Source organism: Lissotriton vulgaris, chromosome 6, assembly GCF_964263255.1.
Source record: "Lissotriton vulgaris chromosome 6, aLisVul1.2, whole genome shotgun sequence".
Classification (NCBI taxonomy): domain Eukaryota; kingdom Metazoa; phylum Chordata; class Amphibia; order Caudata; family Salamandridae; genus Lissotriton; species Lissotriton vulgaris.
The window spans coordinates 791,889,268-791,915,706 of NC_141694.1; the positions used below are offsets into that span (position 1 = coordinate 791,889,268).

Consider the following 26,439-nt stretch of genomic DNA (forward strand, 5'->3'; position numbering starts at 1 on the left):
AAGCTCTCTACAGTTTTTTAGCAAAGTGTAGACAATTAAGGTTTTCTTATTATTCTCTAAGTTTAGTAATGTCAATAACTCAACAAGCTAACTGTTACATTAGCTTTTGGAGGCTTGCTCCGGGTGCTCCTCCACCCCAACTTTGTCTAAAGAGGGGTGGGTACAAGAGTCTTGTCTTTTCCTTTGGGAGTGCAAGTGGGTTTAAAGTTCTTGTTTATTTATGCATTTAATTCTCTCCTACTCTTTCTCTCTCCTATCCATTCTTCCACTCTTATAAAACTTGTTGGCACAGTTTTTTGGAAGGCCTTGCCTCCGAGCATTTCATTCATTTGTAGACATGAGAAGATGGGCTGAAACACACAATACATTACACACTCCTTTATGGATAACACACTCCTCTAGTAGTCAGAAAATAAACACTATGGGCCTTATTACTATGTCGGTCGGAGTTCCCTCAGACCGACATCGTTGAGGATGGGGAACTGACCGACCTCAGGTCGGCAGTTCCGACACCGCATCTAGTGCACATTGTGCGGTCGCAAATGTATTTTTTTCAATGGAGCTTGTGTTGCGGGCCAAAACCGCCCACAGCACAAGCTCCCATTAAAAAAAAAAAATGTTTTAACATCCCTGCACCGTGCGGCAGGCACAGGCATGATAGGGCCACATACAAAGGGCCAGGGGGTAAGGGGGCCCTGCTAGCGGTAAAAAAGGCTGTCGGAAACCGACATCATAAGCCCAATGGCAGATAAGCCGTCCTTAAGGGAGTATGAGGACTTTCTACACAACCAAGGGCAACTCATCTTCCTCTCTTTCCCTTGGTATAATCCTAAAAAAACTTAATCCAAAACATTTGTTCGGTACAGTTATGCATCGTATACATTTTGACCATTGGACAGTTAATAGTATAAATTTCAATAGTACTAAAATGTACATATATAATACTTTCATTCGCTCAAGATTTCTACTGCTTTGTTTGATGCCTATGATGCCCTCTTGTGCCTTTAATACAAATGCAATGTATTAAGCAAAACTTTGAAATGGAAGAAAAGGACTGATTTCTAAAGAGTCTACCTCAATTTTGAGAATAAGTCCTTCTTTACAAGTGATACAGTATTATCGCACTTAGACCCAGATGTACTTAAAAATAAGGCACCTGCCTCCCTGCGTTGGCACAATGTGTACTGCCTAGCACCCATGCAGGAACTCTTGTACCATGGTGCAGGGATTCCTGTGTTGCAAGCAGGATTGTTTTCATGCAGTAAGGAACACCTTCCTGCTCAAACAATCCTTAAAGGCATTTTCCTTTTTTTATGTGTGTTTCAGAATCCAAGGATGTGTGTTGCTTTGCGAATACTTGCATCACACAAGGGGATGGCAAGTCCTTAGTAAATCTGGCCCTCACTATATCAGGTCATACCGAAAGGGCATTGTCCCTGCTGAAAAGTCTGCAATTATGATCTTACAGGCAAGAATCAGGATGATCTCCTGGTAAAGCCAGGACCAAGTGTTACGGATATCCCTGATATCGGTTGCAGTATTACAGACTTTTAAATCCAGAACACTGGTAGGGAGAGGCCAACTTAATAGGAATTACCCATATTGCGATATCCCTCAAAAAGTAGAAGTCACAGCTATTAAGGGGCCAAATGGCATCCATGACACCTTGAGCCAATACTGTGGTTTATTTGTTTTTTTAACAAGCAGCACTTTGGATTCTGGGACTTGTAGTTCACTTTTCCTATAACACAAAAGAGCCTAATGGTCACATAATGTTAATGTCGGATTAATGCTTGTCAGAACAATAAAGAGTGAGTGCTTAAAACATGACATCGGTTCATTTCAATAGTTGTCTACAGATGTTACTATTTTCAATTACAAGAAAGTTGTGCTATGTGTTCATTACCATTGTGGGTAGAAGTTTGCCACTGTGTATGTGACGTAGCAGCACATGGAGATAACAATTGTCCACTTGCAACCAATTTTCTTGATGATTATAGTAGGCAGGAACATTGAGGAGATGATGAGGGACACATAAATGACACATACTGAGGCAACACCCATCCCTTTAGCAGGATTCAGGCTGCTCTGTAAAAAATAAACAACAAACATAATTAGACAGGAGTACTCAGAATAGAAGTTAAACTGCATCATCAAAAGAATATGTTGGTGTAATGACTAGTTACACAAATGTTTTTTGCAATACATATCTGCTTATAAAAGAGCATTAAACACAGGTCTTTCTTGGTTGTGATGTACATGGCCATTTAGAAGTTGTGGTAATTCAGTGTCTCAAGAAAATGTTGCATTACAAGCTCCCCCTCAATTTTGGTTTAATGCATTTTTAGCCTTTCTTCTTGTAAGATTGTGTTTGGAGTGAGTACTGTAGACACCACAACCAAAACAGATCACAATTTTGTTTTGTTTTTTGCTGAATGTAATATATGGGATAGAGTGATCCAATGGGAAACAAGCATTAAAAAAGCCAATAGAACATGCAAGGGCAAGCTGCTGTGATGGTTACATTTTTTATTTTTTTATTGCAAGTATACACAACAAAACGTCACTGCCAAAACGGGCAGCCATATGCTTCCAATAAATGTAATTAAACAATAAGATTCTTCGCATATATTATTATTTTCAGTGATGTCATCAATGATGTCAATTGAGATGACATCAGTGGTCATAAATATGTCATAGAACATATCAGGAGTGTTGTAATATGTGAGGTCATAAGCAGTACATGGCGAGGATGCAAGATTGAGTTACTTTAGGGCATTAATTATGTGACTGAAATTTTCAACTATAATGTTACCTTTGTTTTTTTCAGAGAATTATTCAGTTTTAAAAACAATATAAAGTATGATATAATTACAATTCCTTACTACAAAGTCACTTTACTCTTTGTTTTTTTTCAGTGAATTTCTGTGACAGCCCTACCCCTGCAGCACACAGCCTTCTGGCATGCGCAATGTGTGGTTGGTCTCGTAGGTCCTAGCCCCACTGAGGCTGACTTACTGACTTTGTCAAAGAGTTACAACACCAAAATATTAAAAGTAGACCTATTGGCTCTATCAAGGGGTGAATATATCAATATATATAGAACAGATCTATGATCTTTGTCCAAAAATCGCCAATATTTTCAATTGAATGTATATTTTAGTAATTCACACGATGCAAAGTCCCAGAATGCAAAGTGCTGCTTGCTAAAAAAAACAAATAAAGGAGGAAATTGGCTCAAGTGTCATGGATGCCCTTTGACCACTTAATGGCTGTGAGTTCTACTTTTTGAGGGATCTCACTATATGGGTAATTCCTAACAAGTTGGCCACTACCTACCAATGTCCTGGATTTAAAAGTCTGTAATACAGCAATCGATATCAGGGATATCCATTAAATGTGGTCCTGGTTTTACCAGGAGATCATCCTGATTCTTGCATGTTCAACCATAATTACGGGCTTTTTAGCAGGGACAAAGCCCTTTCGGTATGACCTGAGACAGTGAGGGCCAGATGCAGAGGTTGCATCTTAATTTGGAGGGTGGAACCACTGACTATATGTTGGTCGGTTTCCACTCCGCTGCGACGTCTGACCGCTATCATAATTTGGCCCGAAGTTTATGTGAGGACCTAGAAATAGTAACTTGTGCCATTAACATGAAAGTATTATATCATCAAAAGGCTTGGACGAACAATGCAATGCCATGCTCACAAAGTACTAGCACACCTTGCCATGAGAGCCAATCATTGTGCATCACAGAATTGCTTTCTGTGCTTTGGAATAGCTGTAATATTTTGTTATGATATGTGCGAGCCTGCAAACCCTGTATAAAAGCCTGTCTCTAATTACCTTATTACAGGCGACTTGTGATGTCTCTAGTTCCCTGAAATGAAGAAATGATTTAGTCGCTCAGCCAAGATGGAAGGCTGGAAAGGCCATTGGTAGTGGTCTGGCCAACCAATCTCCAAACTTAGAATTTGATCCATGGCTGGCCTTTGGTCATCAACCTGCGCTCACTTTTACTAGGTAACCCTCAACAGAAACGTAGTAACTTTAACAACTACACCCTAGGTCCCATGAGGGAGGTCAAAACAAGCGCATGCAAACTAAGAGGCGAACTCTGAGCAAACAACAGATTAGGAACCACCACCACCACCTGGCAGGATCTAGCTACGGCCACAAAAAAACATAAACAGCTAGTATGAGCCCAAAAGAGGAAACAGCAAAAGGCCAAATGGATAAATACATTTGACCTAATTACCCAGAATAAATAACAGCAATTTTGAAGCCATATAAACACTCTATGTTACACCAAGAGTGAACGGCGCAATTCGGAACCAGTAGATAGATGGGTAGCACATGTCAGAACTCTAAAAACAGAAAAAACACATAATCAAATGGGATCATCTTGGACAATGGCCATGGTAACGGAAAAAAATGACAATCACTCTATCAACCAACTTAGAGGATGTACTTGTGGAAGAACGGGTAGTAATCACTATGCTAAAGAGGACCGGAAAGGATGATGCACTAGGCCCCAATGGCCTTCCCGGTTCTCTATTTAGAGAAGACCCTTACTTTTGGAGCAGCTATAATCTCGACAATATATGGAGTGCAAAACAAAGGAAGATGTCCTATACTCCTGGCAGGCTTCCCTGCTCCTTCAAATCCACAGGAAGGGGGACAAGAAGGACCCAAAAAATGACAGATTAATTGCACTATTGGATATGGAAGGAAAGGCATGCACTATTATTCTACTAAAAGAACAAGTCGAATGGGACACATAGCAGGGTCTGCTTCCATTCTATCAAACCGGCTTTCACGAGGGAGGATCAACAGTAGATAACAACGTAGCCTTGTCATATATAGACCAACAATCAGCCAATTCTAAAAGCCTGCATGTGTTTGCTTGCTTCGTCTACTACTCCACTGCTTTCGATGGAGTGGCCTGTAACAAACCTTGGTAGAAGGAACAAAATTGGAATATCCCAAATAAACTGCTGAAAGCCATCATGTCGCTTTATAGTAAGACATGGGAATGTATAAAACTTTCTGGAGAGATAAGAGAAACCAGACAATTCTAAAAGCCATTAGCTTCTCAAATTCCAGACTTAAAATATATGGTTCAGTGCATGGGCAACATAATCTTAAGATGCATTTTTTTTAAATGCATTTACAACTATTGTCTTTTTTGTAGGATTTTCCTACTTCTTCATCAAATCCTCCACTCTTATACCTCCCCTTCATGCCCATATAAGCATAGATTTTGTACTGGAAAGGGAGCCTTGCAGCACACATGCAAAGTTTAAAAATATGGAGAAATTGAAACATTTTCCCACTGTTACACCTGCCTTAAGGAGGTGTAAGGCAGTGGTTTCCAAACGTTTTAATGCTGCACCACCCTCACCCCAGTGAAAAAAACAAATCCCAGGGGCAGCTTCTCAACATTTTTCACAATTATTCTATTAAACTGCCAATGTTTAAATATGTCTACACTTATTTAAACATTGAAGTTAAGTTTTGTTACTGTTTTAAAAATGCAATCAAATATGATTGCCAAACATACTGTTCTGGTTAAGCAGACCTTACAATAGCCTTACAGCCCACTGTAGTGGGTTATATCGGCTATTAAAGGTGCGCTCCAGCGTTAAAGGCCCGAGCCGAAGGCGAGGGACTTTAACAAGGGATAAGGACTTTAATAGCCGGTATAACCCACTACTTAATAGTAACTTTCTGCTACTAGAGGGCAGAATGTTCAAACAAATAAAACAAAGGCCACTCAGAGCCCAAGGGGATTGAAATCCCCTCGGGCTCTGAGAGGCATTTGTTCAAAACAACATTGGAAGGTTGCTCTGCTGGCCTTCACCGCCCGTAGAAGCAAGGAGAACTCTATTGTGTTCAATGGAGTGCTCCACATTCCAATCTTCAAATAATATTTATTAGTATCCACAGTGTGATTATTAGAAATGGTCGTGGGGGTTTTGAAGGATATTTGCAGGCCCTTCCCTTTTGATACCTCTCCCAGCCAGGATAGAAATGGCAAAGAATGTTAGTGATGACCCATTGCAGAGCGGCTTACTGTCGCTCATTTTGTTCTGCTGAAAACAAAGCACTGTCATCAACGTAATGCTTCTTTTGACCGTCCGTAGCACAGGCTCCCATAGAGATATGGGAGATTCTGTTAATCCCTGCACCACGTGGTAGGCAACTCAAGGTGCCTTCCATGCAGTGTAGGGATTACCAGGGGGCCACCATTGGTGCACCGCCGGCCACCAACCGCAGACCACAGGGACAAGGGAGCCCTGCTATGGGCCCCCAAACTCGCTTTCCGACCAGATAACCATGTCGGAAAGTCCAGCATGGAAAGCCTGTCGGAAACCAAGCATCAGAATCCCAATGGCAGAAAAACCGTCCACTGGGATTACATGCTGGTATCCAACTGGCCGATGGGCTTCTTGAGCCCATCGGAAACCAGCCTGAATGACCGTCCGGTTTCACTTTTGACTGCCTAGATTGTAATTAGGTGGCCGGAAGTGAAAGTGCGATAAGACTCTGAAAGCCTCTGACCTGTGGTCAGAGGCTTTCCGAGCCTCATCGTAATAAGGCCCTAAGTGTGTAAAACCACTCTCTTGGCAAATGCCCTAAAGTCCCACTTTGAGTTCTTTCTTAAATGTACCTGCTGGTGAGGACTATTGGAATCCATGCTGACTTGGCATATAGTTCATAACTCGCTACCAGTGTTTGAAGAAGTCAACAAATAAAGCATAGCTGTGTGAGCTGGTGATGGAATGACTGCATCGCATATGACTGGCACCACAGAGCACGGCAGTTGTCAGATAAACATTTAGCCAGCTGGGCGACCAGGTAGATGGAGGGACTTGCAATGTCTGGAAACACACTTCTGAGCAACCATTCCTACCTCTCCTGAATGATGATGTCAGAGGATCTTACACAGACTCAATGGTGTAATGATTAGGCCATAAAACAAAAAAGGAGATGTGTGCAAAGCCACAAAGATAGGGCCACATGTTACAAGAATAGGTCAGTTCCCTAAAATACTCTGTAGCCGAAAGCAAGCAAGATAATATTGAACATTTAGGAGCCCTGAGGATACACCATCAAAAAGTCAAATAGTGAGGAAAGATTCAAACAGTTGAAATTGGATCAAGAATCCGTATTCTGATCCTAAAGGGCAGATAACCAAATCCCTGCCAAGTAGTTTTGGTCATTTGGGCCTGCCCATCCCAGCAGGTTTATCCTCTTCGATTAGAAAAGGTTTGTACGCTCTGGGTAGTATCTGGGGCAACTGGTACTGAAGACACAGTTTAGATAGGAAGGCAGGTAATTGTAAAATGAATGACGTCCCACAAGAGTATAAGAAGAACTTCCACCACTCAGACATTGTCTATTTGTGACAGTAAGCATAGAGAGCCCATGCCTGCAGAGGAAAGATACTCTCTCTTGAAAAATCCCATATGAAAGCAAAACTTCCCCTGAGCACCAACAAGAGGGCTTCTAATATTGCATTCAGTTCTCATAGTGACTGGCAGGCCTGTCTGCCAATCTCAATGAACGCTCTGTCCATTCCTGGAGTATGATGTCATTCATTTTCCTGTCAAAAATAATACAACTTATATAGCAAGGTCTTCTATGCCTTACACCCCTTGCCCCCAGCTACAGCTAAGCTTAAGCCAGGAACCCAATATTTAGGCAGTGTTGCCAGAGCGCTTAGGCAGGTGTTGTAGCCACTCCCGAGAGAAATAGCCAGAGCTCTTCTGAACACCTATAATACTCTCCACGTCTACACATGGTGCTCGGTGCTAGGAATCATTGACTATTATGGGCTTTCCTGTACATAAGCCCCTCTGGCAAGGCCGAGGAAGAGGTGAGGATGTGACCGCTAGCCTCCTCATTGTGCACAGTGGCCTGTGAGCCAAACCATATAAACTAAACTTTACTGGTCTAGCCAGGACAAGAGGATCAAAAGCAGCTGCCCCCTCGATTGGGAAGTGACACTACCCCGAGTAGAAGACCCCTTCCCCACCAACAGTACCACATAGACCTCTGCAGGGCAACTGTGTGGCAGGTACAAGCCTCAGTCTTCAGTGGACTAAGTCCCTCCCCCTGCAGTGGTGGTTGGAGGGCTGTGGGGGCATGTCTGTGCTGCCAGGCAATGGAGTCTGGAAACTGCAGGAGCCACATGGCTCTGTTCTTCAGACCGACACACAGCTCTTAAGTAGTCTAGAAATCGGTGCAAGGGGAAACCAATCTGCTTGAGACATTACTTACGACTAGTGGACACACAAGCAGACATGCAAATGTGATTGTTTTAATTGACAGCCAGCGTAAGAACGCGTGCAGCCCTCAGTCCTGTTGAGGCGAGATCACTGGAATTCCACGCACAGGCTCTGTCCATCACTGCTGTTTTTGTTTGCATTACCAGAGTTTCAAGCACACACTGATGCAGTGAGATCTGCCAACTGGTTACCCACAAATGCGAAATTATACGAAGACAAATATCCTACCAGAAAATTATGCATTTTTTTGTTGAAGCTATAATTCACCTTTCTTTTATCTTCACAGGCAAGTATGAGCTGGTGCTTTGTGTAAGCCCAGTTACTCCCCTCCAACATTTTGAATAGCAAGAAATACTCTAAAGTGTAAAGACATAGTAATAAGGATAGAATAACTATACATTTCAGAGTACAAATGGCCGAGAATGTAAAAAATAACATAATGTATTAATTATGAGCCCATCTCGCTTACCTGCAAATTTTGAAGCCCTCCATAGGCAGTAAATAAAAGCAGAAACCCAACACCAAGGATGAGGATGTTCTTCAAGTGAAGTATTTCCATTTTCACTTTCAGTTAAACACGTAGACCTAAATACTCGGAGGTTTACGGGTTTTGAGCACGATCCGGAAGTGAGGCAGATGCTGCAGAGTGAAGAGGCACAGATATATCATTATGGCGTCGCATATTCATTATGACATTGAGTAGTGCACAGTGTAGGCGTCTGTTTAGAAAAGGGTAGAAGTCAGGATTTAGATAAAAAGAGATAATGATCCCAGAAAACCCATTTCACTTTCTTTTAATAGCTCTTGGGGTTCAGCTGCAAATAAATAGTGGGTTTAACCAAATATGTCTGCTATACAGCCTGAGGGAAACTTGTTTCGTACACAAGAAGAGTACATTTATTTAATCATTTCGCAGTCCTGGTGGATTAGTTCTGAACAGGTGTTTCTCAAGTAAATCTCTTTCTGGCAAGAGATTGTTGGACGTCTTTGTACTGCCTTTTAATCATAATTCTGTTCCATTCAGAGGCCATCACACCTGCAACGTGCCTGTTATGGAGCATAAAGGCATGACTTCCCTGTGTAAAAGATGAAAGGTGATCAGTCATTTAATTCAGAAGGCAATGCATGAAGTACGACTTGTGTTATGGTTTATGGAGTTATAATGTAGTCATGATATGTGGCAAATAAAAACCATGGGCATATTCACAAACTGCATTTTGTATTGTATTTAGTAGTACTAAAATAATGCTACTCACAGACTACAAAAATGCAGTTTACAAACCTACGTGTAAAGGTCTCTGTTTCTCCTTTCTTTTCTGATGCAGAGATGTCTGTCTTGTCTACACACATGAGCCTATTTTTTATTAGTAAATGTGGGAGCGATGAGGGGAGTAACTGGAAAATCATACTTATTACAAAATGGGAGGGATTTAATGAGGGGTTAAGTGGGGTTAAATGAGGGTTGATGAGGAGTTGGAGAGGGGCACATACTCACTCAGAAAAGAGTAGGCCCATTGTTATTCACAAACGGCACTTTTATACTTACTACAGCCAAAATGGACCCAAACAGTCATAAATGTACCCCCGCTCAGACCTGGTGTAAATCCAACACCACACATGGGCAACAACTGGTGCTGCAACACACTCTCATAGGCAATAATAGAGTAATGGACACTTAAAATAAATTCCCTGAGGAAACAAAGTTAAAATAATTATGTTAATTTTTGTTGTTTAACTATATATCTGCTTTTATTGTAATGTTAAAAATGAATATAAATAAAACATTTATTTTTTAATATGAAATATTTGAATAACCTTTTACATTTTAAAAATAAATGTGCCTTTTTCTAAAATTAATGAAATTAATTTAATTATTTGCATAGATGTTTTTTAGCAATGTTTAATGAGTGATAAATAAACAGAAATACTTTACTTTTCGTGGGATTTCTTTTTTTTCGAAAAATCTTTAAAAAAATGTTTTAAGTTAATTAAATATATTTAAATTAATTACATTTTTAATTACAAATTAAGTTGATAGTGCTGTAGCATGTTTTTATTGCGTTCTTTATTTAAAATAAATATATAAAATTAATATTAATAACATATTTTTACTATTTCTTTAAAGTTTAATCGACTTTTTAAAATGTCCCTATATTTTTCTATAGAGAGAACTCTGCTCTGGTGTTGGAGACCTTTGCCTACATGTGAAAAGTTACTGGTAGCAACTTTCCAGTCGTAAATTTGGTTATATCCCATTTCAGAGGGATTAGAATTGTAGATGTACACTTTGAAGTAAATTTTCCCTTGGACATGGTGCATAGCCAAAAGTAGTAAATTTACTACAAACTGTATGAGTACATTTGCACGTTTAGATTTAAGGACACATTTGATTTGTATACTTAAATTAAAGGATACATTTCAAAGCTACGTAAAAACTGTTTTATTCAATATTGCATCAAACAACTAAACCTGTTAAGAACAGCCCATCATTATGCACAATTTCTTTTACCTGTCCTCTATGATAAAAATTAGATGAAGGTGGTTGCAAGGTTGAAAACATATTTTATTTCTCATCAATCCAATATGATAAGTTTCATAAAATCATCATTCATCACTCAGCAGAAATCTCAAACATTCAATGCTGATTTGAGTCTGTATAAAATTGCATATAGGATGACTCACTTTCCTTTACTAGATACCTCTAGAAAGAGAGATGCCACATTTGGCCTCATATTATTAGCAGGGACAGAGAGTGATGGATCTTTTGATTGGCTTGTGTAGCTGGATCTTCAGTCTGGTTGTTGGTCTTTGCTGGGGGATTCTTGTTTTGTCTTTTGCAAGGCTTCTGCTGAAATTTCTGTCTGCTTCAAGGATTTTTCATTGTTTTGGATTGTGGCCATACTGAGATGATATCGGGAGAGGGATTAGTTCATACTGACCTTGCTGGGGAATCCTAACAACACACCGGGTTGGGAAACAGGAGTCAGGATTCTGGGTGGCCCCATGGCTCCTTGAGTCTTTCCAAACATCCAGGTAAGGGGTGTATCTTACTGCAGTCATTGCCTATACCAGGGAGGTAATATATTCTAAAGAGTTCCCAATGAATGCATTTCACGTTTTACTGTGGCTCTTTGTGAGAAATAAATACCTTTTTGTAGTGTCCCCCCACTTTTTGCTCCCATTTTGGCTACTAGATGGTGGTCTTCTGACTGATTGTGCCCTGGGCTCCGCTAAACAGACCCAGGGCCTGTGCTTTGATTAAAAGTACATGGTTATTAGGTATAATTACAATTGGTACTGACAACCTACCTTTAAGTCCCTAGCATATGGTAGGGCATGTACGTCTAGAGGCCCAGTAGACTTAAGGCACTTAAGTGTGCACTATTGTGGTGCCTGATGTCATTTTAAAAGCCAGCCATGCCTTGCAGGCTGCTTTGAAACTTAAATTACATGCACATTTGACTTTGGAATTAAAGGTACTTCCGAAGTCTCCAACTACCTTATTTTTACTTAAAGGTCACCTTTGGGGTCTCCCCTAGGCACCCCAGGGGTAGGTTGCCTTGTATCAAGAAGCAGGAACATTATAAAATATGTTTTATATGAGCTGGTGAGAAAGAAACTGCCAATTTTGTTTATCCCCATTGTAGCATAGATAATACTTTATTTGATTTTAAAAAAATCATAAAAGGGTGGACTTACCACCATGCAAGCAACATTTTCATCATAAAAACAACACAAAATCAACTTTGAATCAACTTAAAAACTGATATCATAAAATATGCAAAATTAGCGGGGAAAGGTCTAAAAGGAAAAAGAATAAAAGGAATCTTGTGTATTCGTTCTGGATGCACATTATTTTTAACTCATAATAAGAAGGGGAGAGGTGAAAAGGTATGGGAGAATAATGGGAGTTCACACAGGGGGCACGTTAATTTTTAACTCGTAATACAAAAAGGCGACCATTTGGGGAGGAGGGGAAAAGAGTGGAAGAGTCCGTGGCCGGCCAAAGCCTGGCCTATTGTCCGGAGATCTCTTTGATTGCTGCCCTGTTTTCCAGCTCTATGGCAGCGAGATTCAAAAATGTTATGGTTTTACATGAGAGTTCTATCCAAGTTCCACTTAGGCATCTTATCACCGCCGCCCTACAAGTTCTCACCTGGGCTTCTCTTAGAAGTGATTGAAGAAGCGTTTTTCGAAGATTCTGAAGTGCCGGGCATATGCATATAAGGTGCAGTAAAGACTCTGTGCCGTTGCCACAGAGGCGGCAGTCGGGAGTTTCCCACAGCCGTAGCCATCTTGGAGTGAGATCTTTGGTCGAAAAGCAGCCCAGCCTTAACAGGCTTAGTTTCCTTTTGTAGTGGTCCCTAAAGCATTCTTTCAAATATTCCTGAGGTTTTAAGTGGGTATATGACGGCAAAACGATCCAGGCATGGTTTTTGCCAGCCATTGCTGCTTTATCCATGAGTAATGATGCTTGTTTGACTGCTTTCTTGGTTATCAGCTTGAAAGCAAAATAAGTCATGGGCAAAAGCCAGGATTCTTCCAGTTTTAATGCTTTGAGAGCTTGCCTCAAGGTCTTATATATTGAGCCCGGAAGCCCGGCCTGTTTTTCAACTTCTGACCAGCAAAGGTGCGCCAGGGATTCGTCTGCTGCGTCTCTCATGCGCCAATAATATTTGACGAGTGCTCCTTGTCTTGCCGGGAGCTGGTTAGTAAGACCAAACTCCAAACGAATTTGGGCTTGAGAGATATGACGCGGGATTGAGAAAAGGTTTTTGAACAGCCTGGATTGGGCGAGATTTAACACTGCGAAGTCCCGGGTTGCCAATAATTCAGAACCATATGTTAGTGATGGCAGAAATTTAGCGGCTGCAATCTTAAGAATGTGGCCAGTGGAATGTCCGTTTAATTGCTTTTGGACAGTTTTAAAAGCAAATTGAAGCTGCTTGGCTTTGGATTTCCCCTGTTCCAAGTGCTGTTTAAACTTTAATCGGTGGTCCTATAGGATTCCCAGGTATTTATATTGATCTACCTGGGTTAGAGAGGTAGAATGTATCTTCCAGACGAAATGTTGTTTTTTCTTTCTTGAGCCGCAGAAGCATAGGATGTATTTTTTTTTTTAGGTTTATAATCAGTTGTGCGTTGGAGAGGTACTGCGACAGTTTGGAGATCAAGCGTTGTAGACCGATGGGGGTTTTTGAGAGGAGCACAATGTCGTCCGCATATTGAAGACTTATTATAGGTGAGTGGTCCAATTTTGGTGGATCCCCCTGAATGGTACGCAGGTCACTTTCTAGGTCCGCGGTGTAGATGTTGAAGAGGCTGGGGGCCAGTACGCAGCCTTGCTTTAAACCGTTGGTTGTGTGGAATTTCTTTGTCAGGCGTCGACCATCTCCTTTTTTCACTTGGACCCAAGTGTCTGAATAAAGCTCAATTATTGCTCCCAACAACTTTGGCGGCATGCCCCAGGCTTTCATTTTGGCCCAAAGATTGGATCTGGGCACTTTGTCAAAGGCCGCTTTTAGGTCCAGAAAACAAGTGTACAGCGGGGTGGAGTTGTGGCTTGCTTTGTTAACAAGGAGGGTTAACGCGGATAAGTTGGTCAAGGTGCCCAGTCCTGGCCGAAAGCCTGTTTGTGTCCGAGGAATTATCCCTGTGCTGCTCACCCAGGATTCCAGTTCCACCAACAAGTTGGAAGCATAGATCTTGGCCTCCACATCTATTAAGGCTATCAGCCTGTAGTTGTTAGGGTCTGCGCGGGACCCGGATTTGTAGATTGGATGAAGAATGCTGCCTCTCCATGATTCGGGAATGTTTCCGGTCTTTAGGCTGTGACCAAATAAAGGTGTTAGTTGGCTGGCCCAAAACGTTGGATCTTTCCTAAATAAGGCATTGGGAAGCCTGTTTGGTCCGGGCGCTCCATCTGCTCACAATGATTTTATGATGTTTGAGACCTGCTTTAATGAGAATGATTCCATGTCTCCCGTATTGTAGCACAATGTATCTTTAGCATAACATGGGAATACTGTATTAAAGTTTAACTATTGAAAGAAAGCAGCCAAGAATATACTTCAAAGTATCAAAATGATAGCTAGAAAAAGTTCAACAACTTGTCACTGTTAGAATTATAACTATCACAGAAAATAGGTTATAGCACTTTCTTTTCTGTGAGCCAAAATCCCGCCTTCCAGCAGCCTTTCTCTGATTGGCCAGCCTCTGCCAGGCTGACTCACACTGTCTTAATGAGGTGTGATCTGACCTGACTAGAGATAAATGATTTCCTGTGAAAAGAGATCTGCAAGATGCAAACCAGAAGGAAGGATGGGGGTGGAGTAACTAAACTGGTCTTCAAAGAGGCAATGACAGTTTAGGGCAGCACAGGCAAGCCCCTACATCCTGCACCCCCAGCCTGACAGAAGCCCCAGTAATTCGATTTGCAGAGGGGCTAGAAATAGAGTGTTATGGAATCTTAGCCGTGCTTGTGGGAAGGCCTAGCCACATCTTAACCTCCAGGAGAGAGTTTCTCCATTTTGGATTTTGGAAGAATAGTGCTTTCTGGGTCAATAATATTCTACACTTTAGAGGAAGTCGTCATATCTGAGTGTGGCCAACTGCACCCCATCGGTCGGGGGCACCTCCCTGCTTGTCACCCAGGAACACTGACTAAAGATGGAAGAGCTGCCTAGCAACTCAGATCCCTTCCTGAAACTACAAGAAGAAAAATGAAACTACAAGAAGAAAAATGAATGCCCTTCTGGAACCCTGGCCTGCACTAAGAGGATTTCACTCTGAATGACTGCACCTACTGCACGCTTTTGGAACTACTGCCCTAAGGACTTTGTCTGGCTCTGAAAGATTGAGGAGTGGACTCCCTGAAAGCGACAGGTTAAAAGAGCTCCACCTGCATCCTCTCCACCAAGAAGAAACCAGCCGACCACCTTCAGCAGGACTTTTAGGGATTTGGCCAGGTGCATTGTGGGTCTTGTTGTCCCAACTTCCCAAGGAGCAACTCAGAGATTCAGGTTTTGGTGTTGTGGACACTTCAAAGACGCAAAAGAAGCAACAAGAAGAGGAAGGACTGCCCCACTGAACCCCTTGTCTGCACCACAGAGGACTGCAATCATAAGGACTGCACATGCTGCAAGCTGTGGGTCTCACAAAGGAGGGCTCTTCCCCGCTTTAAAGTATAAGAAGTGAGATCCTTGTAAGCAACAGATACAAAAGAGCTTTAAGAAGTCACCTGCATCAACTCCATCAATACTAGCCCAGCTGAACAGCGTCCAGTGTACTTTTAAGGGATTTGACCAGGTGCATTGCGAGAATTGTTGCACCAAACCTTTACGAGGCAAAGAAGAGCTTCTGGACCCTTGGCGGGTGTACTTTTTCCTGATCAAGAAAGACTTCTGGAAGTAAGTGTAAAAGTGTTACATGGTGAGTGGCTCGAATTTGTGACTTTGTCATGGTCTAGTCCAACCTATTTTAACCCTTACAGTGCTATTTGCTCCTAAGCACTAGTTTTTCTTTTGATCATATATCTGGTTCCCTAGATTGGGTTTTTGTCATTCTGGTGTCATTTTGAAAATACATATATTCCCTATTTTATTAAATTGGTGATGGATTTTTATTGTGAGTTGTCACTTGTTTATTAAATCAATTTGTGTTTTTAAATGCTTTACACACCTGTCTCCTAAGTTAAGACTGCCTGCTCGATGCCAGCTGCCAAGGGAATAATTTATTGAGACCTTAACTGTACCTTATATTGTGATTGTGGCATTATTACTAGTGGTAGGTCCCTACCTACTTGATCTAATGCATAACATTAGATCAAGTCTGGATTTTTTGAATCTGGCTAACCTTAAAGGTTGTGTCTGAAGGTGCTGAGGGGTAATGAGTTCTATTTTGAATATCTTTTTATCTGCAGCCTCCAAATAAAGGCCACATTGAGTTACACTTCGTAAAATACATTTATAAAAATTAGACAATCATTTAGCTTTCTTGCATCGGAATTTAAAAGAAAGTTTATTATATTCCAGTTCCACAGAGCAACGTAGGTAAAAAATGTTATTAAAAATATAAATATAAATGGCTCGCGGCACAACTGAAAGTAATTAATCAATGGGTACATGTCTCGCAGGCAGATCCGGCATTTAAAGCAGAAAGGGTGCAACTGGGCATGAGAGAAATGCTTACACCCCTATATGACAAAAAAGTGACCTCGGCATTGTTCGGTCCGTTGCGCCACACGCTGGGACTATGGCATATGGTTCAGGCAAAACTGGGATGGAGAGGGGTACTGACCCAGCTCACTCCACTGTGGGACACGAAACTGCTTGGAAAGCTTAGAAATAGTAAGGGATTCGATAGATGGGATGACATAGGGATATCCACGGTGGGGGATATGAGGGAGGGTGGAGAGATAGCCACATTTGAGAGCCTTCAACAGCAATATGACTTGGCCCCCACAGAAAGGATCCGATACACACAGATACGACACACCCTCATGTCAATACTGCCACACGTCACAGAAGTCCCGGAAGCATCCCCTATGGAGGATAGATTATTGACTAACTACATGCCAAAGAGGGCCACCTCTCTTACACTCTTACATACCGTAAACTAGTGAATAATATGCCTGACCCAATGAGGCCTGTGAGGGAAAAATGGACTACAGATATAGGTGATATGGACGAATCAGAGTGGCAGGAAGCATTGTCATCCCCAAGAGAGGTAGGCATACCCTCGAGCCCCAGACTGGTGCAGCTCCGCATCTTACATAGGTCATACTACACTAGACACACACTACATAGGATGAGCAAGGCAGAACACCCCTACTGTATGCGTGGCTGCAAGGATGAAGGAACCTTCTTTCATACCATATGGGATTGTCCCAAAATAATGGACTACTGGGTGCAGGTGATGAGAACCATATCCCAATCGGAAGGGGTGTCGCTTGTGCCAGAACCAAAGGCTGTTTATTAAATATATGGGAGCCGAATGACCTCACGCAATCAGGACAGAGCTGGGTAACACTGGGAATTATGGTTGCCAAAAGGAATATAGCACAAAAGTGGGGAGGGCGGTAATCCCATCTCTGGCAGCATGGGGTAGAGATATGGATGCAGCCATGGTTGCTGAAAGGAAGGTGTTCAGTAATAGAGGATGTCCTAAAAAGTGGAGTAACATTTGGGGGGCATGGAATAAATATAGAGGTAATATTTGCGAACCTCCTCCAAACAGAGAGGATAATGAGTCAGACTCGGATGAAACATGTTGATTTAGGGGTGCATGGTTGGGACCGGGTGTCAGTAACTGAGAAAAGGCGAATTGGTGTTTTTAAATATATGATTGGTAACTATGGTGCTACTGTGATGTGTTATGCTGCTTTATTTTGTATACGAATGATTATATGTTTTGTTAAAATGAAAATCAATAAAAAAATGTTTAAAAAAAATATATATAAATATAAATGGCTTGCAATGAGTTAATATTTACCATTTAAAAATACTCCTAAAGCATAGAAGCAGACTTGGGGTTGACTGACATCGCTGTTTGACTGTGACGGCATTAACAGGATGCTCGCACCAGCAATCATTTCTTAACACGGGCCCTTCTTTATGGCAGCCATACACATGGTGGCGCTGTTTGCCTACTGTTAAACATCAGCAAAGGATTTAACAATGCCCCTGCAACCAGGCAATTCTAACAGCAGTGCATGGGCAGCAATAATCTAAATTATCCCATTTGTAGGAATGGGACGGTGAATTTTGAAGGGTTGTGAATGGCATTTGGCAGCTCTGGCAGTGGGAGATGAAAGCTTCAGATGCTCCCTGAGAAAGATCTTGCGCACTGGCACATTTTTTTTTTACAATTTAAGTGTTGGTTTAGATACATGAAAGTCGTTATTTTAAGCAAAACATGTTACATTAAAATGTGCACCTACAAATGCATTGTGTGAAAGTCAACATCAACATATGTCGTAAAGTGATATAATATAAAATATATTTGCAATGTTGCAAAAGTTCATATTTATTTGATACATTTGTTTAATGTGATTTTAAATGACAGTTTTAAAATTGAAAAATGTTTTTGTGCATAACACATCATAGACGATTGCCTCCAGGCCTCAGATGAAAATTACCAGAGATGAAAATGACCCCTGCCTCCAGATAGTGCGGGACCTCTTAGCTGACTTCGAAACAGTCAACCATCCTACCCTCATACGCACCCTGGAGTCTCAAAGGTATTCACCAGCAATGTCTTTCACTTGGTCTACCTTACCAACAAACACCAGTTTTATTCACACAGACACCTCCAGGTCCCAAAACATCCCTATCACCTGCAGAGTTCCCCCCTGATGCCATACTGTCTACTGTCATCTTCAACCTCTTTAAGGAGCTGTTTGGTGCTCTAATCATAGATAGCAGAATCAAGATTTATCAATATACCAATGATGCACAATCTATTTCAAAGTTTCCCCTGCTTCACACATCCAACACCTCAAACACTGCCTGACATCACCAAGATCTGGCATCTAGGGCCTACCGAAAGCTCAAACCATCCAACATAAAATTCCTGATGACAACAAACAAGAAACATTACAAACCTGGCTCAATAACATGAACCTTGAAATGTTTGGATCCCAACTCTCGGTAGATGCTGTTGTGTAGTTCCTATACATCTATATAGGATCTGCACGTTTGGACAACATAGACTGTGGGATTGGTGTCCAGACTGATTCCAGACACCCCCACCGGATATGTTCGCCTGTATACCAGCTATCTCACAGTGCCCTAATGAACTCCTCTTACAAAGGAGTAAAATAGTTTCTGGCAACTATCGAACATGACAACCCTGACCCCTCAGGGATCATGGAAACAGTACATGTTATACAGGGGGACGTTTTCAATAAGCATTTTTTGAACCAGCATCATTCTAGTATAAAATATGTGTGCTGCAAAAACCATAAGACAGAAACAGATCTATACATTTATAAGCCAGCAGAGTAAACAGATGGCAGAATTCTACCATAGTGCTAAAACATTGGATATATGCAGGTACATAGATACATGACAGTAATGTGCACACCTACGATACACACCCTAACTAGATGTACCTAAGTGTACCTGGCATGTATGTAAGTGTGTAGCCAAGATTCCCCCAAGGAAAGAGCTAACCCCATTACCTGATGTGAGAGAATGAAGGACCCAATTTTGGTCTCGAGGTGGACACCCCTCAAGGGATGTCAGGCCACTGCGTACTGGAGTATCTGCATGCAGGGACCTCAGTGTCTTGTGTCAGTGTGTCAACATGGAAGTCTTTCTCTTCTGCCTTGTCCAGCAAAGATGTGGTGCTTATATACCAAAAAGGTACCCTCAGGGGTTCTGCCTACATGTGTCATGCCAGCCTAGATGACGATAGTGATGACCCTTATACAGAGTTATTATGCAGAAGATGGTAATCCTGCTGTGATTCTGAGAAATCTCATGCACAATAAATGAGTCTGGTTTTCAGAGAAAAGCACACAATATTTATGCAGCACCTAACTAGATAAAAGGCCACCACCAGAACCCTTATGTAGTACAATGGCAGGGTAAATGTAGGTGAACGGGTAGGTGACTACCCAGGCCTATATTGGGGTACATTGGGAATCATAACAATGCCATGTCACTTGGATTCACCCTGGAAACCAACCTCACCCTCATGGAATACATTGCCAAAAAATACAAAGAAGACCCAATACCAGCTCTCTCTTCTAAAGAAAGTGAAACCATTTCTTTCAGTAAGTGATTTCAGAATTGCTGCTGAAACCCTCATAGTCTTGCAACTGGGAGGTGAAAACCCCCTACTCCAATTCCTCCCAGATTCCAGACTGACACCCCCTTGTTTCTGGTCAAGGGAAGACATGGCTTGGCAGTTCGGGCTGGACTGTTGCCATGAGGTACAGGGTCAGACTGATTTGCATATAGCCATGTCTGAACTGGGGTGAAAGAGTGGGCTAAAGAACAGTGATGGATTAAACCCAGATCTTTTGACTGGGTGTGAGTGTTTGATTGATTCAGATGCTCCGACCATCACCACCCCCTTTTGTACCGCTTTTGACACCCCATATGGCATCTATATGCTGTAGCATGCCTCATTAAGGACTTGAAGAAATATGATAAAATCACCCCCATCCTGGTTGAACTCCATTGTCTCCCTTGCTGCCGAGCATAATTTTCAAAACCCGCTGAATCTTTTACAAAGCCATCTCAACCAGTAGCCCTGCTTACCTTGCAGAACATATCACCTTCTTTGACGGTTCTTGGCACACCCGCAGCCAGAACACACCAGACTGCATACAAAGGAATGTAAGAAATAAAAAACAATGCAGCAGGCCTTTGTCATCTATGTACCCAGGATCTGAAACAATATATTTGCATCCATCAGGACCATCCCAACCTTGCTCCAGTTTTGGAAACAGTTGAAGATGCACCTATTAAATAACACCACATCACAATGAATTATCCTTCATGCACCTCGCTACCTCCCCTATAACTTTTTGACTTTATTCTTGTCTCTGGCCATGCCCAGCACTCTGCTGCCTTAGGGCCAGGTTTACACTATAAACATTCATATATAACAGAAGGACTCAGAGATAATAAAATGGAGAGATATTTAAATTAGAACAACTCAGAGCTGTTTTTAGGAAGCAATGTTTTGTCAATCTTATAAGAGACATTTACACTAACTGTGGGATGTTTTTGCTTATTTTTTAGTTATGAAAATAAGCTCTTTTAAATAGCTGAATCTCAACACAAATGCAAATTGGTTTGAAAGACATTTCAGTGCACAGAATTGCAACAGCTTTTCTAAGTGCTCATTGTTTTTTAAATGAGGTTTGAGTTTATTGGACATGGCTTCTGCATATATCCAGGAAGCGCAGCTTAGCTCCCATATGTATTAAAGGTATAAAGACTATGGGGCCGATTACGATGCGGCCCGTAAATGCTAGAGGTCAGAAAGTAAACCAGTTGGTCCTTTTGACTGGCTTCTGACAGGCTTAAGGAACCCATTGGCCAGTCGGAACTGGCTCATAATCCCATAGGGCGGGCCTTTCTGCCCTTGGGATTACCATGCACGGTTTCCTGCATGGTTTTTCTTTAAGGCATTCTGAGATGGAAACCATGTTGGAAAGCATGTTGGGGGCCCACAGCAGGGCCATCTTGGGTGCGCGGCCTCTGGTTGAGGGCTGAGGGGGCACCTATGGTGCTCCCCTGTTGATCCCTGCACCCTGTGGCAGGCACCTTGAGGTGCTTGTCACGGGGTGCATGGATGAACAGCACCTCCCATTTCCCTATGGGAGCGGGTATTACAGGAGGTTTATGGCCGTAATGCATGCTCCGATAGGGAAATGCACAAATGTGACCGAACATTGTTCAGTCGCATCCTAATGAGGCGGTGGGGACCACCGACCAGAGATCGGTCGGGACCACTGACCACAGGTCAGTTGGTCCCAGGATCAAGTTGCTTCTGCCCAACATCGAAATCGGCCCCTTTATATTAAATAACATCTGTTGGACAGATTTTAAAATGAAAACTCTTAAATTCATATTTTTCATTGTGTTTTTTTCTGCTAAAACTTTCATTTGAATTCAAGTGGAGGGATCTAGAAAAGGAGAGACAACAGAACGACATATTTCTTCCATATTATTGTTTCATGCTCTCTCTTTTCCACCTGTCTTTCACATGTGATTTGTCAGCTGTGTTCAAATATCTACATACTTTTGGTGTCACACTTGAGATCTCTCACAAGTTGGGAAACAAAGTTTGGAGACACAGGTGGTGTTGTATAATGAGTGTTCCTAATGTCAAGATCCACAAATACAGTTTTATTGGTGGTGAGTAAAAAAGTTAACATAGATTCTCCCTGGATATGTCGCTAAAGCAGGACTAATCTGCCCCCAAACCTACATAACTGTACTCCAGCACCATCAGTTGCGGCTCTGCATAATATTCAGGCTCACCAGAAATGTCAGGCATGCAGGCATAATCCTCAGGCAGCCCAAATGGTGTACTCAAAGACCTTATTAAACTATAATACATGGGATTCTGTAATCCCTATATAAAGACCTGTAAATGTAAATGTAAATGTATAGGCATTTATATAGCGCACTACTTACCCGTAGGGTCCCAAGGCGCTTCGACCACTGCGAAACCCTTCCTGGCTTCCCTGAGAGATGGTCCCTTAATGGGTATCTCCAGGGTGAGACCAGGCATCCCCGGCGGTCTTGTGGGGCCGTTAGTGAAGATGAGGCAAGCTAATGCCCAGAGTTGCCGAGTGTGATCGCTGATCAGAATGGGCACCGAGGCGAGAGAATTATCGAGTCCGCTGACCCTGGTCCAGAAACCTGCCGCGTCGGGAATCGAACCCTGGTCCCGGGCCGTCCTCTGCTCTCGGGTCTGCCGCCTGTAACCAGTGAGCCACACTACTTCACTTAAACCTGTCTCTTATTTCTTTCTAATCGTGACTTGTGACGCACACAATCACAGATTATAAAGAAAAAATGTCAGATCTCAACTTTAATAAGTTATTACAGTTGAGTTCTGACATTACAATGCCTGCTGCCAGAGCCAGCAGTCAAGGCAAAAGACAGGTCAGGACAGAGAGGAGCTGTTTAAAGCAATGGAAATAAAGCATTGCTTTTCTTTCTTCTGCTCTATTTTTCTAGCTTACAGTGACAAGCTGAAAGAACATGTTTATTTGATGCATTCTTTAGATAATCATAGAACAGTTAGAGTATTTATGCATGTTTCTACACATTAAAAGTTACTGCAGCTTTTTTATTTTTTAGAAAAAAACTGATTTGTAATGTGTCTACTATCATTTTACAACAAATACCGAACAGGTTTTTGATGTGTCTTACTTTGCACTAGTGGTACTATTTTTAACCTGAATGTTTACAAACATGCTCTCTCTTTCATATGAAAGAACTATGCACCAAGGATTTAAGTCAGTTGTGGAAAAGGTGATGGTATAAAGTACCCCCTGATGTACATTATAAGGATATTGTGCATCACCTTGGAGTTTCCAAACTCCTATAAAGGAACTCGGCCTTTGGCCTGTTCCTCTATATGGTTATGGAACTCCTCAGTGACTTGCAATATATTTTTCATGTAATGTAAGGGGTACTTTCTCTGTTATATATTGGGCAACATATAGATGAACTACAAAAAGCAAACCTGATTAAGAGATGTTTTCTGTTAAACTTAGTTGTAGAAACAGTAGTATCTGCGGTAGTACATTCTAATAACTTGTGTTATGAACAGAACATGTTGAGGTTCATGCTTGCAGGGTAAACTGTGTATCCCAGTAATTCATCTAGCATGGTGGATATTAAAGAAAACTACGTTTCGGAGTAGAGGTGAGGAAGGGAGCACATTTCACAAACATCTTTCAAGATTTTTCAGTCTGTGGGAATGAGCATAACACAGTTTCAAAAATGCGGTAAGAGGATTTTTTGTATGGTAGGTTAAGATATCACCACAGATTTCATGGCGGTATATCAAAATGGTACCCCACAGTTTATTCATTTTACTTGGCAAGATCCAAAGCAGAAAACAATAGTGAATGCACTCTTTGCCACTTGCATTCAAGCAGATTACCGGTCATGCAGACAAAGCAATGGAGTACACATGGAGGAACGAGAGAACACAGAAATCTGTAATTTGCATGGAATTCTATGGACATTTCAGAAATATTTTGAGAATATTTGAAAAGTAAGAATTCTACACAAATCATAAATGAAATCCCAAACCTTTCACTAACATTTATTGCATCAGGCCAGTTTGACCCATAACAAATGAAGAGATATAGAATGACTTTTTTATTTTGCTGTATACCAACATGTGTTGCTTTGTTTTTGTGCTTAAACTAATCAAAAGTATGCAGTGCTACAATGTGAAACCATTTGTCATTTTATAAAAAAATGACTCAAATTACATTATGTTATTAAAGTCTTCTTCTGACACACCTCATCCATAACCTAACTCTAAATGGTAAAGTTGCAATGGAGAGCAGGCAGTTAGGCACAGCTGTTAGAGATTGCTCGAACTACATGACACCTTCTGAAGTCCTCAACAACATGCATATTTATTAGAACAATACGGCCTCTGAGTGCACTACTGCATAATCATTGTGATAAAGTGCTTAATTAAGCTTTCTTAGTAGGATGATTGCTTCAAATCTCAATGAGCCACCTTCGCCTTGTTGGGCGGCTGTTACAGCATTTCAGGGTAATTTTCTAGCAGTGAGATTCATCTTAGCTGGCTCTGGTGCACAAATCCAGAACAAAAAGTTGGCTTGTTGATTACCATTTACTGAGACTGATTTAGGGGCTGATTTAAATATTGACAGTTACAGAGGAGTCTGTCGAGATTGTGACATTCCTCCTGCCATCTTGAGAGACCTCAGCCAAATCACTGTCACAGCAGTTCCGGTCAATGTTGTAAACGTTTGAAGAACGGCTCCATCAAACACGGTGGCCCTCCATCAAACCATTACAAAATTAGATTTTGTTATTGAAAAATGTAAAACTAATAGCCCCCTCGTCATAGTGTGGAGGTCATTATTAATTTTTTACTTCCTTTATCGCAAGGTAAAACCTGGTGGTGACTGGCGGCAAAAAAAGCCATCCGACCGGGGGAGGAGCCAGGACGGCGGCCAAAATGGCCGCGCGGACGCCCAGCTCCGCCGCTCACCCTCGTCTCCCATGATATCCTGCCCGTGATCCTGCACCCCAGCCGCAGCCCTGTGCAGAGGAGCCGCGGCGGAGCCCGACCGTGTGACTCCGGTCCACGCACCGCCCCGGATGGCTGAGAATCGTCGTCCTGAAGTCTCCGGCCTTCAGTCCGGATGAGCCTGGACCTCGGGTTGCGGCATGACCGCCTCACAGGCGATAAACAAGGCCCCGATCGGCCATAATAGTCCGGAGCCCCGGAGGTAAAACCGAAACCACCTTTGCCGCAGGCATCGAGTGCGCTCGCAGCACCGGACCTACTACCTGCTTGCTAAAGCTTTTTGGCTGGTATCCCTGACTTTGGGGAAGGTACGCTGCGAGGCAGAATCTATTGCCAGGGCAAGATTACAACCGAAATGCGGTAAGAGGTGTGTGCCGCTGTGGTTGAACGGGGCTTGAGTGTGACTCTCCGCAGCTCCTCTACGAACTGCACGTTCTTTGTTTAAGCCGAACTGCTACTGAGGCGGCTCTTTCCTTGTTCCTTGAGTCCCGAGGTCCCGATTAACTGCCTAGGGTGAAATGTCGCCTACGGTGAGAGATGTTTTGTTGGCCATCAATGACCTGCACAATGCCCTGAAAGGTCTGTGGACGAATGTGCGCCCCGCGCAGCTGGTACCTTCTCCTGTTATGGCGCACCTGGTCGCAGATGCATGCAGCAAGGAGTGTATGCCCACCTTGTCCCCGGCTACCGCAGTAGTTGACTCCCAGGAGTGTGTGACGCTGGATGAAGAGACTAGGGAACATTATATCTGGGACGATGCGCCTGCTACCCTCTTTGATCTTCTACCAGCTCATCTGTTTCCCGATCACGGGCACCCTGCACCACCGCGGACTGCTGGGATGCCCTGGAGAGATGCTCATTTGCCATTATTGTGGTCTTTGTTGTGGAACTGTGTGGCCCCAACTGGTACTTTTGGTATACTGCGACTCTTTACGCACGGATTGGGTGGAATGCTGACTTTTTCCCGGACTGGTCAGGGCTGACTGCTGCTTCGACATCTCCTAAGTGACCTCGGTGCCGAAACGGAACATTGTTTGAACTGGAGACTTTGTACGGCTGGGATGACTATACACTAATGCCCGCGCTCCTTCTTAGTGGATTTCCGCTTTTTGGGGGTGGGAGAGGCTGGGGGTGAGTCTGGGGCTGGAGCTACGGCCCTCCTCCGATATTTCCCGCTTTTGGGGTTTCTTGGGGCGACAGGCATGCCTATGGGGGGGGTGGGGGCCGTGGCCTTCCGCTGGTATGCAGGGTGGGGGGTTGGGGGATGGGATGTGTTTTGTGTTCCTTCTTTGTTTCTATGGCCCTCTTTCTTTTTCTTCTCTTACTCTGTTTCTTTTCTGTCCTTATATACCTTTTTGCTTAATTT

General features: G+C 42.4%; 1 protein-coding gene across 1 annotated transcript in view; it reads right to left on the minus strand.

Annotated features, from left to right (window-relative positions):
• LOC147708012 (N-acetylglucosamine transporter UNC93A-like) overlaps positions 1 to 26,439 on the minus strand; it is a 324,953-nt gene that overhangs the window by 151,765 nt on the left and 146,749 nt on the right. The window contains exons 2-3 of the mRNA XM_086926826.1: positions 8,767 to 8,936; positions 1,907 to 2,088 (exon numbers count right to left, since the gene is read on the minus strand). Of these exons, the coding sequence (XP_086782952.1) occupies positions 1,907 to 2,088; positions 8,767 to 8,856 (272 nt within the window). The 5' untranslated portion in view covers positions 8,857 to 8,936. The remainder of the gene's footprint in view (positions 1 to 1,906; positions 2,089 to 8,766; positions 8,937 to 26,439) is intronic.